Genomic DNA, 15596 nt, shown 5'->3' on the forward strand with positions numbered 1-15596 from the left:
CCAAACAAAGAGTCGAAGGGGAATAAACCCAAAGCTCTGCCCAATCCATCCCTCTCCCCAAATCCGTGGTTGGACTTTCACCCTGGGGACGGTCCAGGCTCCGGCGTGGGAGGGAAGGGACACTGGGAGAAGCTCCTGGGGGTTCTTCTCAGGCTACACCCACAAAATCTGAACGAGGCCACGGCTTCCCAGGGCCCAGCAGCAATTAGGGCACAAAGGGAGCTCAGATGGAGCCGGGGTGTTGCCTCCTGCCAGGCTGATCCCTGCTCCAGGAGATCCCTCCTGGCTCCCGCCGCGGGCTCGCTCCGGGCTCTTCCCAAGGAGTCCTCGCCCTTCCCTGGAAAAAGTGGAAGGTTGGGTTTTGGGTTTGGGGTTTGTTGGGGTGATGCAGCTGGGCAGGAACCACGTGGATTCGCCTGCCAGAGCTTTGGGAAACTCCTTGGGGAAAGAATCCACAGCTCCACCGCGGCTGCTCCGCAGGGAATTCCGAGGGCTGGGCGAGCACCCCAGCCAGGGCGGGCTGAGCGTCGCCCTCCAAATGTTTCTGTCTCTCCTTGAGGACTCCCAGGAGGAGGCTCTTGTGGTTTTCTCCCCAAAAATCCCACAGGGAAGTTCTGGCACTCGAGAAAATCCGTGAGGCCGGAGCAGGAATGTGGCCTCGGAGCTGGGTGTGACCAGGGAGTCGGGAAGTTGTTAAAAAAGGTGCAATTCCCTCCAAAATCTGGGGTTGGATCGCCCAAATTTCGGGTCAGAGCCACAGGGATCCCTCCCAGGAGCAGCCCCTCAGCTCCCTGTTTGGATTTCAGCCTTCCCAAGGCTTTGCCAGAGGCTCTGGGGGCGTTTTTTCCATCCCAGGAGGTGCAGCCAAATCCCTTATCCCAATGACATTCCTCCCGTTTTCCTTGGAAAACTCGCTCCACGGGTTTCTCTTGGAAAACTTTCCACTTTCCAGGGCTGCTGAAACTCAGCGATCCTCCATTTCCTGCGGGACTCGGAGGCTCACTTCCCACTCTGGAAGCACATGGGGACTCAGGAAGCTGGAAAAGTGAATCTCCAAGGAGGAGAAGGAGCTGGGAATGTGAATTTCCAAGGAGGAGAAGGAGCTGGGAATGTGAATTTCCAAGGAGGAGAAGGAGCTGGAAAAGTGAATTTCCAAGGAGGGGATGGAGCTGGAAAAGTGAATTTGCAAGGCAGGGAAGGAGGTGAAAAAGTGAATTTCCAAGGAGGGAGAAGAAGCTGGAAAGGTGAATTTCAAGGAGGGGAAACAGCTGGAAAAGTGAATTTCAAGGAAGGAGAAGAGGCTGGAGAAGTGGATTTCCAAGGAGGGAGAAGGAGCTGGAAAAGTGAATTTCCGAGGAGGGGAAGGAATGTGGGGTGAGGCCCGCAAAGAGGCTGAGCCTGGCAAGGTCAAACATCGCCCAGGAGGGGAAGGGAGGGGGAAATCCATTTTCCCTGGAGCAACAAACCACGGGTAAAACACAACCCGGGCCTGATTCCCTCTGATCCCTGCTGAGGGCTCGTTCCCAGCCGGGATCAGGAGATGGGAATGGCCCAGAGGAGCAGGAAAAATCCCCCATAAAACGCTCCAAGGCTGTCCCCTCCCTCTGATAACCCGATCAGGGCCGTGCCCTTGGAACCTGCCGAGGCTGGAAGAGCAAACAGAGCTCTAAAGGGTCTCGGGTTTGCTCTCCTCACCCGAGATTAGGGTGGTAAAAAGGTTTTTTTCTGCCTCTGAAAGCCCCGAAAGAAGCGGAGTCCTCGAGGTCCGGTTTTCTTGATTTTCTCGTGTTTTTTATTTCATATCTCACAATGTTCTCCGTGCCCGGCCGAGATCTGAACAGCAGCCGGGACACGAGGCGACTGTCCCCGCAGTGGGATGTCGCAGTCCCTTTATACAGAAAGTTACGTGTCACCTGGTTACACCTGAATCCCAAAATATCACCTGTACTAAATTGAAATTCACCTGTTTACACCTAAATTTAAATATCACCTGTACTAAAAGGGTCAGTCCTACTCTGACCCAGTCTCCTTAAACTACTTTGTGCCACCGTCACCAGAAGATGGAGGCCGGGGGAGAAGAAGGAAGAACCTAAGTCCTCCACCTTGTTCCCCCTGTACCGATATTCTAAAACCTCAAACCCACATGATTTTCCATCCCGTACTGAACTAAACTACTTTTTTTTTCACACCTTTGTGGTTTGTAATTCTTCTCTCAGTGTTGGGAGTTTTTCCCGTGGGCTGAAGTCAAAGGCAGTGTCCTCCTGGGCTCTGGGCCAGGGTCTACAACCCCCCTGGACAGACCCCAAACCCCCTGTACAGATCCCAAACCTTGTACAAACCCCAAATCTCCCTGTACAGACCCCAAACCCACCTGCACAGATCCCAAACCTTGTACAAACCCCAAATCCCCCTGTACAAATCCCAAACCCACCTGTACAGATCCCAAACTCCCCTGTACAGATCCCAGACTCACCTATACCGATCCCAACCCCTCTGGACAGATCCCAAACCCCCTGCACAGACCCCAAACCCCCTGTACAGACCCCAAACCCCCTGTACACACCCCAAACCCACCTGTACAGACCCCAAACCCACCTGTACAAACCCCAAATCTCCCTGTACAGACCCCAAACCCCCTGTACAGACCCCAAACCCCCTGTACAGACCCCAAACTCTCCTGTACAGACCCCAAACCCCCTGTACAGACCCCAAACCCCCTGTACACACCTCAAACCCCCTGTACAGATCTCAAACCCCCTGTACAGACCCCAAATCCCCCTGTACACACCTCAAACTCCCTGTACAGATCTCAAACCCCCCTGTACACATCTCAAACCCTCCTGCTCAGGTCCCAGACCTCTCTGCCCAGGTCTGTGGCCTCCCAGGGCACCCAGAGGAATGCCCTGGACTCCAACAAAAAGGGTCTCAAATTCCAGTTTCTCCTCCTCCTCCTCCTCCTCAGGAGAGCTCCAGAGCGGCTCTTGCAGGGCCCTGGAACATGAAAAAAAAAAAATCCAGCTAAAAATATCTCCCACCCCCTCACCCTGCTGGATGCAGAGGGTTTTCCTTGGCCTCTGGCCACGTTTGTCAGCCATAAATGGGATTTTTTTTTCCCCCCTCTCTTTCCGGCAAGGCCGTGCTCTGCTCCGTCAGGAATTCCAGCTCTGAGCTCCTCAAATCTCCCCCTGTTTGAGGCTTTTTTTTTTCCCCCCTTCCTGTGAGGGGTGAGGCTTTAATTAAGGGAAAGTTGTGGCTGGGAAAAAAAAAAAAAAGCTGGGAATGGGAATTGCTCCTGCTGATCCTCAGGAAGGCCTGAAATGCAGGAGCCAGCCGAGGGAAGAAGGGATAACCCCAAATTTCCCTTTGGGCTGGTGGTGTTTTGGGGTAGGGGTAGAGAAAACCCGCCGGGATTTTAAGGGTTTTAGAAAAGCCTTGAAATTCCCTGATTTCCCCCTGTGGACACCTGGATGTGGAGCGGAGGGTGATGCTCAGAATTTCCTCATCTTGGAGCTGAGTCCTCTTTTTTCCCTCTGCTCCAAGCACAGCCAGAATAAAACCACTGGGATTTTAAGGATTTTAATGATTTTAGAGGAGCCAAGAAATTCCCTGATTTCCCCCTGTGGACACCTGGATATAGAGCGAAGGGTGATGCTCAGAATTTCCTCATCTTGGAGCTGAGTCCTCTTTTTTCCCTCTGCTCCAGGCACAGCCAGAGTAAAAACACTGAGATTTAAAGGATTTTAGAAAAGCCATGAAATTCCCCGACTTTCCTTGTGGACACCTGGATGTGGAGCAGAGGGTGATGCTCAGAATTTCCTCACTCTGGGTCCTCTTTTTTCCCCTCTGCTCCAAGCACAGCCAGAGTAACACCACTGGGATTTTAAGAAATTTAGAAAAGCAATGAAATTCCCTGATTTTCCCCTGCGGATGTGGAGCAGAGGGAGATGCTCAAAACTTCCTCACCCTGGAGCTGAGTTTCCTTTGCTCCCCTCGCTCCGAGCACATCCAGAATAAAACCACTGGGGTTTTTAAGGGTTTTAAGGATTTTAGAAGCTGCCAAAGCCATTAAATTCCCTGATTTTCCCCCGTGGATGTGGAGCAAAGGGTGATGCTCAGAACTTCCTCACCCTGGAGCTGAGTCCCCTTTGCTCGCCCTGCTCCGAGCACATCCAGAAAGGCTTTTCCTCCCTCCTGCTGGAATGTTTTCCCACCCCACGCTGTGGATTTTGCCCTTCCCGGTGCTCAGGTGACTCTGGATCAGGTGCTCAGGGTTTGCTGGCAGCCAGGGAGGGGCTCGGATTTCTCTGGATGAGGCCGGGGACGCTCCAGATTTAGAGCTGGGATGAGGATCTGAGCGGCCCCAGGTCACTCCTCAGGCAGGGGAGGGACAAAATGCCTCGGAGGAACCTGGAAAAGGCTGGGAAAAAAACCCAAAAAACCCCCCAGGGAGCTGCTTTTTGTCTCCCAAGAGCAGGACGTAAAGGAGGGATCTGCAGAGCTGGCAAACAAAACACTGCAAGGAGGGTTTTTTTTTCCCAATTTTTTTTGGTTTCTCAGAGCCAGGCTGGAATTTCTCACCCGAAGCGAGGGAGGGAGGATGAAATGAGCCTCAGATTGTCCCCTGTGAGGTGACAGCTCCGGGTCCTGGTGTGTCCCACCCGAGCCTGGATCTTTCCCATCCATTCCTCAGGTTTAACTTGAAACAAGAGTCAAAATTCCTTTATTTTTATTTTTTTTTAACAAGAAGGAAGGGAAAAATCGGAAAATTCGAGTTCTCTTCCTCCAGCCCCATCCCAGCAGCACAACACCGTCCACTTCAAAGGTGTCACCTGAGCCACACCTGAGCTGAGACCTCAGGCAGGAAAACCATCAGCAGGGCCACCTCGGGCTCTCAAAATGCCCCCGAGGATGCTAAAAATTGCCCCCCCCCCCCCAATTACTCTGTGGGCAGCTAAAATTCGCCATAATTGCCTTAATTACGCCTCACGGCACTTGGGCTATGCAAAGAAAGGTGGCACACGTGGGATAAAATAAAAAAAAAGCCTCTGACCGCATCTGGCCCAAGGTGAGAAGCTCCACTCGGCCTCCTGCTCCTTCCCCTGGAGGTTCCCCGCTCCCAGAGATGAAAGCCCTGGGTGTGATCCCCACTTTTGGATCTCCCCAGGTTGGGATAAAGGGATTTTCCAGCCAGGCAGCATCTCCCAGTGTCACTGTCCTTCCAACAGCTCCACCTGGCTCCGTGATCTGAGTTTTTTTTCCCCACTGGTTCCACCTGGCTCCGTGATCTGATTTTTTTTTCCCCCCCACTGGTTCCTTTTATTTTCCGCCGATTTCTTTATTTTCTGCTGATTTATTCGTTTTTGAGAGCAGGGCCCGCCTTATCTCCCCGCCGCCCACATGAAAGGAGGGACTCTGCAGCCAGGCCGGGGCGTGTGTGCCAGGGAAAAGGTGCTTTGCCCTGGGTTTGGGGTTTTCCCCGGAGCTGAGGAGGAGTCAGGTGGGGATTTGGCTTCAGCCTGGCCCAGAGGCTCGCTGTGAAGCGTTCGGGTTGCCAAATGTTTGTGCGTTTGTGTGAAATCTCTCTGGGATCACACACCACTGCCAGCGTGCTCGGATTTGATCTCTCGCTTCTCTTCCCTCCCCTTTTTATTTCTATCCCCCTTGTTTATCCCTCCTTTTTCACTCCCTTTATTTTTTACCCCTTCTCAATTCCGCTTTATTTTTACCCCTCCTTTTTTATCCTCCCTTTTAGCCCCATTTATATTTTTATTCCCATTTCTTTTTAATCCCTTTTTTATCCCCTTTAATTTTTATCCCCCTTTATTTTTATCCCCCTTTATTTTTTGTCCCCCTTTAATTTTTATCCCCTTTATTCCCCTTTATTTTTGTCCCCCTTTTTTTTTAGCCTCCTTTATTTTTATTCCCCTTCATTTTTGTCCCCCTTTATTTTTTGTCCCCCTTTAATTTTTATCCCCACTTTTACCCCCTCTTTTTATCCCCCTTTATTTTTTTACCTCCCTTTTTATCCCCCTTTTTAAATCCTCCTTTTTTAATCCCTCTTTTTTATTTTTTTTTTAATCCCCATTTTCCCAGCCATTTGAAATCCCCAATTCTCCTTTCCTCCTCCACAAACCTTTCAAATACCCCCCCAGTTCCCCCTCAGGACTCAAAACTCCCGAATTCTGTGGGAAGCCAAAGGATCTTTTCCCAAAGGGGCCACAGCAGCTTTGGAGAGACTGGAATGGGGTTTGGGGGGAAGAAAAAGCGAATTTAAGAAACGACTCCAGCGAAAAATTCCAGCAAAACAACGCTTCCCAAAGAGAAAGGAAAATATTGTGCTGAGCAGAGGGGAAAAAAACCACCAACAACGTGGAGTGTTTATCCCCGGAGCTGTGAGTGCTGAATTCCTGACAGAGCCCAGCTGTTCCCGAATCCCAAAGCCCAGAGCCTCCGCTCCCAAAAAAGGGCCGCGCTTCCCCTGCCGCCGCCTGACGCGGCCCCACGGACGTCACAGGCAGCGGCAGGAAGCTCCAAAACAAGTGACGTGGGAGCCAAAACCTCCCACGGAGGGCACTGGAGCACAGCCACGCTTCCAAAGATGGAGATCCCGCCGGGATTCCGGCCCTGGGAGAGCCTCTGGAGCCTCGGGAATGGCAGGGATTCTGCTGGAAATCCTCCTGGTTGTGTAGGGCTTGGCAGCAGAATGAGGGGGTGCTGGTGAGGGGAACATCCAGGAAGAGGGGGATGAATCCAGCCTGGAAGGGAGGAAAGAGTGGGAGAGATCCAATCCCAGGAATCTGAGTCTTTCCTGGCAGAAATTAGGCAGAAAATTCTGCTTGTCAGCAGGTAAACGGGTCCTGTTCCGTGCCCCCGTAATGGACGGGACCGGGGGAGTTTGCTTCCCGGTGGGTGAAATAAAGGAGCAGGAAACAGAAGGGAAGCCCCTTCCCTCGGTCTGATCCGTGAGGGAAAATGTTGGCTGTTGCAAGGAATACAAAAAATTCCCGCTTCCACCTCCTCCTCCTCTCCTCTCCAAACCCTGGGAGCCTCCCTGGATGCTCCCAGAGCAGCCCCAGGAGAGGCCCCGCAGTGAAAACCAGGAATTACAGATGAATCCCAGGGCAATTCCCTCTCTCCGCCTTCCCCACTCCCACAAACTCTGGTTTTGGGATTCACACACTCCCAGCACAGCCCGGAGCACCGGAGGTGATTGGGAGTTTCTTTGAGGAATTTCACTTTTATTCCTTCCAACTCCTTGGCCTGCCGGGGTTTTTCCTCTTCTGGCTGCAATAATTCCAGGGAATCTGCTCCGGGTGACCCCAGGAATCCCAGACTGGGTTGGACGGGACCCAAAGGTCCTGGGAATAGGAAGCTCCTGTGCCCGTGAGCTCACGGAAGGAAAGACTCTTCCAGAGAACCTCTGGATCCTTTCCAGATCCTTCTCCAGCTCCGTTCCCTTGAGGGGCTCAACACTGAACTCAGCATCGGAATTTCGTGGCCCCATAAACTCCTCACACCCTCCAAAGCCATAATTCCCTGAACTTCCCCCTGAAAATATTCCCAATTTCTGCTTCATTCCTTAGTTTTCATGCAGGTTTTTAGTCTCTCCCCGCTCCGCTGACCTAACCACTGGCGAGGGAACGGGATATTCCGTCCCAAAAAACCTTAAGGGGGGATAAAAGGACGGGAGATCAACCCAATCCAGCGAGATTGGGACGGGAGATCTTTTGTTGTTTCCAAACAAGGCCGGGGGGCTGACACAGCGTGGGGACGGAGATAATGTCCCTGCCCAAATTAAGGTCACATTAAACCCCGCTCAGGAAAGCTGAACTGGGGGCTCAGCCTGACTCCAGAGCTATTTTAAGGCCAGGGAGGTTGAAGGGCATCTGCTCCAGCAGGGAATGTTTTATTTAAAGGCTATTTGGTTGCTCCAAATGTCATTGAATTATTAAAAATCCTTTCTTTTAAGGCAGCAGGAATTTGTGGAGGGGAATGAGGGGACTTCAAACCCCGGGCTGGGGGAAATGTGATGATCCACGCCCGTTTTTAGACCCTTTAAATTTTATTTTCCCGTTTTGTTCGGGGTTTTTTGGTTTTTTTTGGTTTTTTTTTTTTTGAGTGGATGTTGGGAATGCGGGATCAGCTGGGTTGTCTCAGCAACAGTTGCCTCGGTGTGGCTGTAAATGTTTCATGGGAAGCTGATCCACCTTCCCTGCCCAGATGGCTCCGGTTCTGGAGCTGGGCAGCACGGATTAATGGGGAATGGGCAGATGTTCCCTCACCAGAAGGGTTTAAGCTCTAATTAGATGAGCTGGGATGGGGTTGAGCATCCCAGGAAAGGTTCAGGAGGACACGGGAGGTGATTCCAAGGTCCTGGCAAGGTCTAAACCTCCAAAAAAACACCGGGATGAAACGCAGGATATCATCCCAACATCCCCGTGCCGAGGCATGGATTAACCCCCAGCTCTCCCACTTTGCCCCGTTCAGGGAATCTGGTGCTTCCCTGGGATAGGATGGGAATTGCCAGGATGGAAAACAGCTCCTGTTCCGTGGTGGGAGCTGGCACGTGGAGTCCTGGCCGGGAGCAGCTCAGGATCTGCCTGGGATCGATGTTTTTCCCTAAATAACAGCCGATATTAGTCCAGGCTGGGAGATGCGTTACCGATCCTAAATGGATTCAGGGAGATTACACGCTTCGATAAATCCAATTTTTAACAGATCAGGCTATATAAAAATAACATTTTCATGCAACATAAGGCCCACTAAAGAAATAAAGGAGAACCCAGTGAAACGAAGCTCCAGTTATCCGTGAGATATTCCCTGAGCCAAAACAACACCCATGTGCCCGCTCATCCATTTAAATCCAGCATTTCTGGAGTCCTTTTTCCCACCTGTGCTGAGCATGGAGATGTTTACAGGCAGGGAAGGGATTTGGGGATCTGTCGGAAGGCCTGGGAAGGCAGGAAGTAACGTCGGGATTGATTTGGGGATGGGTGGAAGGATCTACAGCCCATTCCCAGGAGCTCCCTGGAGTTCAGCACCTCCGGGGAATGCCAGGGAGGTGCCAGCAGAGCAGAGCCAGGGTTATTTGGGGAACAGGACGGTCAGAAATCGAGCTGGAGCCGTTTCACAACAGCAGAGAGGCTCGAGGGGTTTGTTTACAGAGCCCGATGACGGCAGCTCAGAGCAGAGGGAAAATGAGGAATGATGAAAGCCGGGAGGAATGGACAGTGAGGGATGGCAGCACAGCATGGAATCCTCATGGAAAAAACTCTCCTGAGCCCTCATGAAACATCGCCGGGGTGAAGAGGTGAACCAACGACCCTGGAGGAGCGGCAGGGGGGGAATGGCTGCAGCATTTCGTCATCGGGGTGAGTCACAGCTGGTATTCCTGGGAATGAGGGAGGCAGGAATCTCTGCCAGGAGCAGGGGAGGGCTGGAAACCAGAACTTCTTCCATGAGCTGTGGAGAGAAGGGAAATGGAATGCCAGGGCAAGGTGGGAACAGGGGAATGAGGAGCTGGGATTGGAGGAAAGAGATTGAAAATATAAAGCCTTGTCCACAGGGCTGGTGGGGCTTGGGGAGAGAGGAGCTTTCCTGGCTGCCCCAAACAGGGGGAACGGCCTGAACTCCATGGATCTCCTGACCAAGACCTGTTACCTTTGAGAGGAGGGAATTGGAAGGATTTTACAACGTCCATGCCATGAATCTGATCCAAAGCAGCTGCCAGATATTTGCTGGGCATGGAGAGACCGTGGGGAGGTGGAATCCCCATCCCTGGAGGTGTCCAAGGAGCTCCTGGGCTGGTGACAAGGTGGGGACCGGGCACAGGTTGGAGCAGCCTGGGATGGTGGAAGGTGTCCCTGCCCAAGGCAGGGGTGGAATGGGATGAGCTTTAAGGTCCCTTCTAAGCCAGCCCAGTCTGGGATTCCACGATTCCTGTCTCCCCCAGGCTTTAAAACCCTGGAGAAACAAACTGCCTTTATCCTGGTTTTCTACCTACGGCAAGGACTAAGTGCTCCATTTCTATTAAAAACCGCTAAAAAATTCCTCTTCACCTCGGTTCTCGATTTGTGACGGAACAAAGAGGAACAGCAACTCAGCTCTCCGGCCTGCAACCACTTTTCTTCTGCGAACGTTGCCGGAAGACTCCTGGAAAATCCCTCCACGGCCGGGAGGAAGAGCAGGCAACATTGACACCTGCTGTTGGCTATTTTAATAGCCACGCGCTCCGGCAGAGCCAAGAGCATGAAAATAGTAAAAAAAAACCAAGCCAAAAAGTCGAAACAAGGAGGATTGCTTGGGGAAAGCTTTATTTAATCACCATTATTGCACACAATGGAACCCGAGGCACGGGTTGCCGGGGAAGGGTCGGGCTCACTGGGGCCAGTTGCAGCAGGAGCAGGCGGGGTCGAAGACCAGCCCCTGCTGGCAGCTCTGCACGATGGTCTGGCCGTTCAGGCAGCTGTAGAAGTTGTTGCTGTTGTCGGGGTCGGCGTAGAGCCCGTTGGGTTTCCCGGCGCAGAAGCCGGAGCCGCCGGAGCCGCCGGAGCCGCCGCTGGTGGTGGGGGGAGCCTCGGTGACGGGGGGCAGGGGCTCAGCGGGGGGAACGCACTCTGGGGTTGGAGAAGTCACAGCAGGAGAAGGTTGATTTTCCTCTTCCCGGCCTTTCATCCCCCCCACACCTCCACAGGGAGTTTGGGAGTCTCCACCGGGGAGCCGCTCCCGCTCTCCTGGAGCCACTCACCGCCGCTCTGCAGCCCCAGGCCCTTCTTCAGGCTGGAGATCAGGGGGTATTTGCCTTCCTTGCAGAAATCCCCAGTGAAGTCGTCCATGTCCAGGGCCCACACCATGGCGCCTCCAAAGTTGTTCTTCTTCAGCCAATCCACCTGTGGGGAGGGAAATCCCGCTGAGCCCCGGGAGCTGATCCCACGGGAGGCTCCGGCCCCGGCCCAGCACGGCCCCGCTGCCCCCAGACCTTGAGGCCGAAGCTCTTGACGTTGTCGTAGCCGACCCACTCGCTCTCCTTGTAGGCGTAGGGAACATCCTGGGGTTCATCCCAAGCCTGGGTGGCTCCAGAACTCAGGAGACTGCAGATCTAAGGAGAAGGAAGCAGCAGTGTTATCCACCAAAAGGGAAAGGCCCGGGCTCTGCCGCTGCCTTGGCTTTGTCCCCTGGTCTGGTGCCCCTTCCCTGCTCCCTGAGGACACAGCTCCTTCCAAGCCATTCCAGGGATAGCTTTGTGTCTGAGCCGTGCACAAAACTCCCTGGGAGCTTCCTGCGCACTTCCTTCAAATGACTGGAGAGAGGAATGTGACGGGAGCAGCCAAACCTCGTAGTAAGCCAGAGTTCCGGCCTCCCTGGTGTAGGGCCCGGCGGGGCCCGGCCCGGAGGCCGGGGCTCCAACGGAGGTGTCGGATGGGTTCTGCAGGGTGAAGCTCTTTCCGTAGGTTGGGAATCCCACCAGCAGCTTCTCAGCTGGGGCGCCGTTGCTCTTCCAATAATTCATGGCGTATTCCTGCAAGAAACCAGCCCCGCTCCAGCCCTTGCTGGGATCTGTGGGACGAATTCCTCGACATCTCCTCGGGGGAGCCGCCACGGCTCGGAGACCCTGGGAGCGCCCCACAAAAACACTCACCACGTTGAAGTATTTGTAGTCCCCGGTGTCAGCAGGGCCGGCGTACAGGGGGCTGTTCTCGCCAGTGTTCCTCTCCCAGGATCCGTGGAAGTCGTAGGTCATCACGTGGATGTAATCCAGGTACCTGTGGGCGGCGGGAGCTGTGTCCTCACCTGAGGCCCCAGAGCTGAGGGTGCCCGGTCACCCCCCAGCCCCGCACGTGAGGCTCCCCCCGGGGCTCCTTCACTTCAGCGCTCCCAGGAAAGCCCTCCGATCCCAGCAGTGACCCCGGACTTTGCCACTCACTTGCCAATCTCGGCGATCTCGTAGCCGGCCTGGATGGTGGAAAGTCCGGCGGCCACAGCGGCGGTGACCATGAGCCGGGGCTGGTTGCTCTGTTTGGCTTCCTGCTCGAAGGCTTCCAGCAGTTCCTGAGGGATCCAAGGGACAGCAATCACCTGGGGGCTCTGGCATGGGGCTTTGAGTCCGCCCAGGGCTCACAGGCCTGGAGCCAAGCCCACCTTAACCAGGACGGTGAAGAGAGCCTTGTCCTGGGCGGGGCTGCCCCTGGAGCCGGGGTATTCCCAGTCCAGGTCCAGCCCATCAAACTGATACTGCCGCAGGAATTTGATGACGGACTTGATGAAGGTCTGGCGGTTCTCAGGAGAGGAGACCATGGTGGTGAACCTGGGCAAGCAGAGCAGGAGAGAGGTGGGGTTCCCATGGAGCCCCTTCCAGCTCTCGTTCTCTTCCCACGGTGTCGTTTAGGGCAGGACGTGGTTTGAACTCACTTCTGTGTGCCGAAATTCCATCCCCCAATGGCCAGCAGGGTCTTCAGATCCTTGTTCCTGCGAGGGAAGAGGCAGGACGCCGAGTTATCGCACGTCCTCAGCACCCCGAGCCGCTGTCCCCGTGCTCAGGGCACGGGGCTGTCACCCTGCCCTGCCCTGTCCGTGTCCCTGTCCCTGTTCACCCAGCATCCCTGGATGCCGCTGTCCCCGAGCTGAGCCCGAATGCCGGGGCAGGGCTGGGAGGGAGCAGCAGCCGTGCCCGGGGCTCCCGGCACTCACTGGTTCTTGAGGCCGTTGAAGGACTTGTAGAGGGTCTCGTCGTTCCACTCGTAGGTGGTGATCTCGTTGTTGTTCATGCCGGCGAAGGCGTAGATCAGGTGGTTGCACAGGCAGGGGTCGACATTTTCGGGGGTGAACTTGCCCAGGCCAGGCCTGTACTGGGCCCAGTTGGTGAAGTAACAGGTGAGCACATAGGCAGAGCCTGCGGGGACACCGCGGGCATGGAGGGGCTGCAGTGCCCTGGGCACAGCCCGGCCCCTCGGGCACAGCATCCCCGCGGGAACGGCCGCGGCACGGCTCCCCGTGCGGGGCAGGAGCTCCGGGAAAGGGCAGCGGGGCCGGGCATCCCTCGGGCCCTGCCGGGCTCCGCCACGGCCCCGCCGCCGGCGCCTTCCTCCTCTGGGCCGGGCCGGGCTCGGGGCCGCCGCCTCCGCTGCCCTTCAGCCCCTGCCCCGGGCTCTGTGCCCCGCACGGGCCCGTCCTGCCCGGGAGGCAGCGCCCAGCTCCGGCACCCGCTGCTCGGGGCCAGCGGCACCTACCGAGGTGGGCGTTCAGCAGCAGCAGCGCCAGGCCTGCCAGGGCACAAGGAAACAACAAGGGCGTCACTCTTTGCTCTGACAAATGTCTTGTGCAAGGCTCTGCTCCCAAGCTCAGGCAGAGGACTTATTCTAGAGGAGAGCCTAAAATTTCTCCAACATTTCAGGTCAAAGCATAGAAAAGACCAGATGCCAATGCAGTCATTCGATTTTTAGATGTAAGTTAGAAAGCACATTTCAATTCCAGCCTGCAATGAACTCTGTCCATGTTCAAAGCAGAACAGATCCCCAAGCACACCAACACTAAAGAACAGACATCTCCCTCCCCAAAGGAAATTGTGAAACCTTTGACAGCAAAGAGAGAGCGGCATTTCTATCCCTCCACCCCCTGTACCGGCAGCAGAGTGACAGTGGCAGAGCCCCCAGGCCTGGGCAGGAGGGCAGAGAGCTCCAGTCTGCAGCAGCACTCACCGGTGAGCAGAGTGAGCTTGGCCATCGTGGACCAGGACTGATGGGCTCAGCCTCTCTCCCGCTTTTATATCCTTCCCGATTCTCCTGCCAGTCTTACGTCAATAGGCATGGACAAACATTATGAAATTTGGCAAAGATCCCCATCAACATCTGACAGCAGGACAATGGGCCTGAGCTCCCCGGCTGCAGGGGTCACTGGTGTGGGGCTGTGCCATGTCCTGGTGCTGCAAGGGCAGATAAAGAATGGGATTAGATTGCTTTGATTGTTCCAAGGGTTGTTTCCATGTTTGTGTCACCTCTGGCAGCTGCGCAGGGACCCAGGGCTGAAGTGTGTGACCTTGTGCTGTCCTTGTGCCCGTCCCCAGGGGCTGGCACTGTCAAACCCACGCTTTGGGCTTTGCCAGCCTTGGGTGTCCTTGGTGGGACCGTCCCAAGGCAGGGCTGAGCGGGGCTCTGGCTCCCGCCCTGGGAATGTTGGAGGCTCTGGGATCCGGGTCACTCGCTGTGGGCAGCGCTGGCACCGAGGGGCTGGGTGGTCTGAGCTGTGTCTTGCCCACCCAGCTCAGCTGGGGTCTCCTCAGGGAAGTTTCTTTGCTTTTTGGAGGTGAAACTCTACAAGGAACGCCCCTAACACGGGGCAGGTTAATTTTCCTCTCACATTTATCCCCTCATCTTCCTGCTCTGCTCTCCCCCAGGCTGAGACACCCTCGTGTTGCCGAGCATTCTCATTTTTCCTTAAGCCAACCTCCATCACCTGGATGCCTCAAAATATCCTGCCCACATTTTTATTTCCATCTTCTGTCCAGGTGGAGACTCTAAGCTCTCCCCCTGTGTGAAGAGATCGAGGATTTCCTCCCTTTTGCCCGCTCAGCAGTGTGGACACGGCTGTGTCCCTGCACTGGGATGTTTAATTCCTTTTGGGCTGGCATGAAGGTGACTTTCCAGGAGGTCACCCAGCCTTGGATGAATGGAAGCCTGGAAAACAGCCTGGTATCAGATGCTGACTGACCTGCAGATAAAAATGTACCAGCCTGAGCCTTTGGGATTTGGTGCAGGCACGGGGTGGGATACAGCTGATAACAGGACAACATCCTCAAGGAATTTTTTCCCTATGTTTTTCTTGGTTGATAAAATCCCAGGGTACAAATTCAACCGGGATAGATCTGGAAAATCCTCCCCTCAGTGACCCCTGGAGCGTTTTCAGCTCTGTTATCCATGGAAGGTGTTTTGGTGTGAACAGAGAGCGTTTGGGGCAGGCTCAAGGACACTGATTTGTGTTCATGTGAGGGTAACAAACTCAGATCCTGGAATTTTCCTCCAGGATTTTCCTTCAGGACTTTTCCTGCCCTTCTCCTGTTATAACAAAGGTGGTTTGCCCTGGGTTCCCTGGGAGTGGTGGCAGGTAACAAAGGGCACAAGAATTGATCCTTGCAGAAAGAATTCCAATTAAAAAGAGCAGACAGGGACCTTCCAACTATTTATATTTATATTTATATTTATATTTATATTTATATTTATATTTATATTTATATTTATATTTATATTTATATTTATAATTGTATTTATATTTATATTTATATTTATATTTATATTTATATTTATATTTATATTTATATTTATATTTATTCTGCATATATATTCCTATTTCTCTGCATGTATATATTTATTTCTTTTTATCTGCATATATACATTTATTCCTATTTCTCTGCATACCCATATGTGAACTCATTTAAATGTATCCATATGAATTTATTAAAATTTATCCATATCCATTTGTTTAAATTTATGCCCACCCATATAAATTTAAATAAATTTACCCATACCTACATATATTTATTGAAATTTATCCCCATACATATGTATTTCTGGCCTGTGACATGTGAACCACGAGGCCCCGGGCTC

The 15596-nt window shown here is 53.6% G+C and overlaps 1 protein-coding gene across 1 annotated transcript; it reads right to left on the reverse strand.

Moving 5' to 3' along the window:
• Window positions 1-10296: 10296 nt before the first annotated feature.
• LOC136301052 (acidic mammalian chitinase-like) lies at window positions 10297-13780 on the reverse strand. The gene is made up of 11 exons (XM_066203868.1): window positions 13695-13780; window positions 13227-13259; window positions 12688-12889; window positions 12409-12465; window positions 12139-12304; window positions 11924-12048; window positions 11639-11762; window positions 11333-11518; window positions 10979-11098; window positions 10748-10889; window positions 10297-10616 (listed from the first exon to the last, which is right to left on the reverse strand). Exons 1-11 carry the CDS (start codon window positions 13717-13719, stop codon window positions 10378-10380), a joined length of 1419 nt encoding a protein of 472 aa, XP_066059965.1. The 5' UTR covers window positions 13720-13780; the 3' UTR covers window positions 10297-10377.
• Window positions 13781-15596: the final 1816 nt, after the last annotated feature.

Source organism: Chamaea fasciata, unplaced genomic scaffold, assembly GCF_029207755.1.
Source record: "Chamaea fasciata isolate MVZ Bird 193981 ecotype frontalis unplaced genomic scaffold, bChaFas1.0.hap1 SCAF_25, whole genome shotgun sequence".
Lineage (NCBI taxonomy): Eukaryota > Metazoa > Chordata > Aves > Passeriformes > Sylviidae > Chamaea > Chamaea fasciata.

Coding starts and splice junctions, on each gene's coding strand:
- LOC136301052 (XM_066203868.1), bottom strand. CDS start 13,719: ATGGCCAAGCTCACTCTGCTCACCG. Junction 13,260..13,694: donor CAAGCTCACTCTGCTCACCG/GTGAGTGCTGCT, acceptor GTGCCCTGGCAG/GCCTGGCGCTGCTGCTGCTG. Junction 11,519..11,638: donor ACTACAAATACTTCAACGTG/GTGAGTGTTTTT, acceptor GGTTTCTTGCAG/GAATACGCCATGAATTATTG.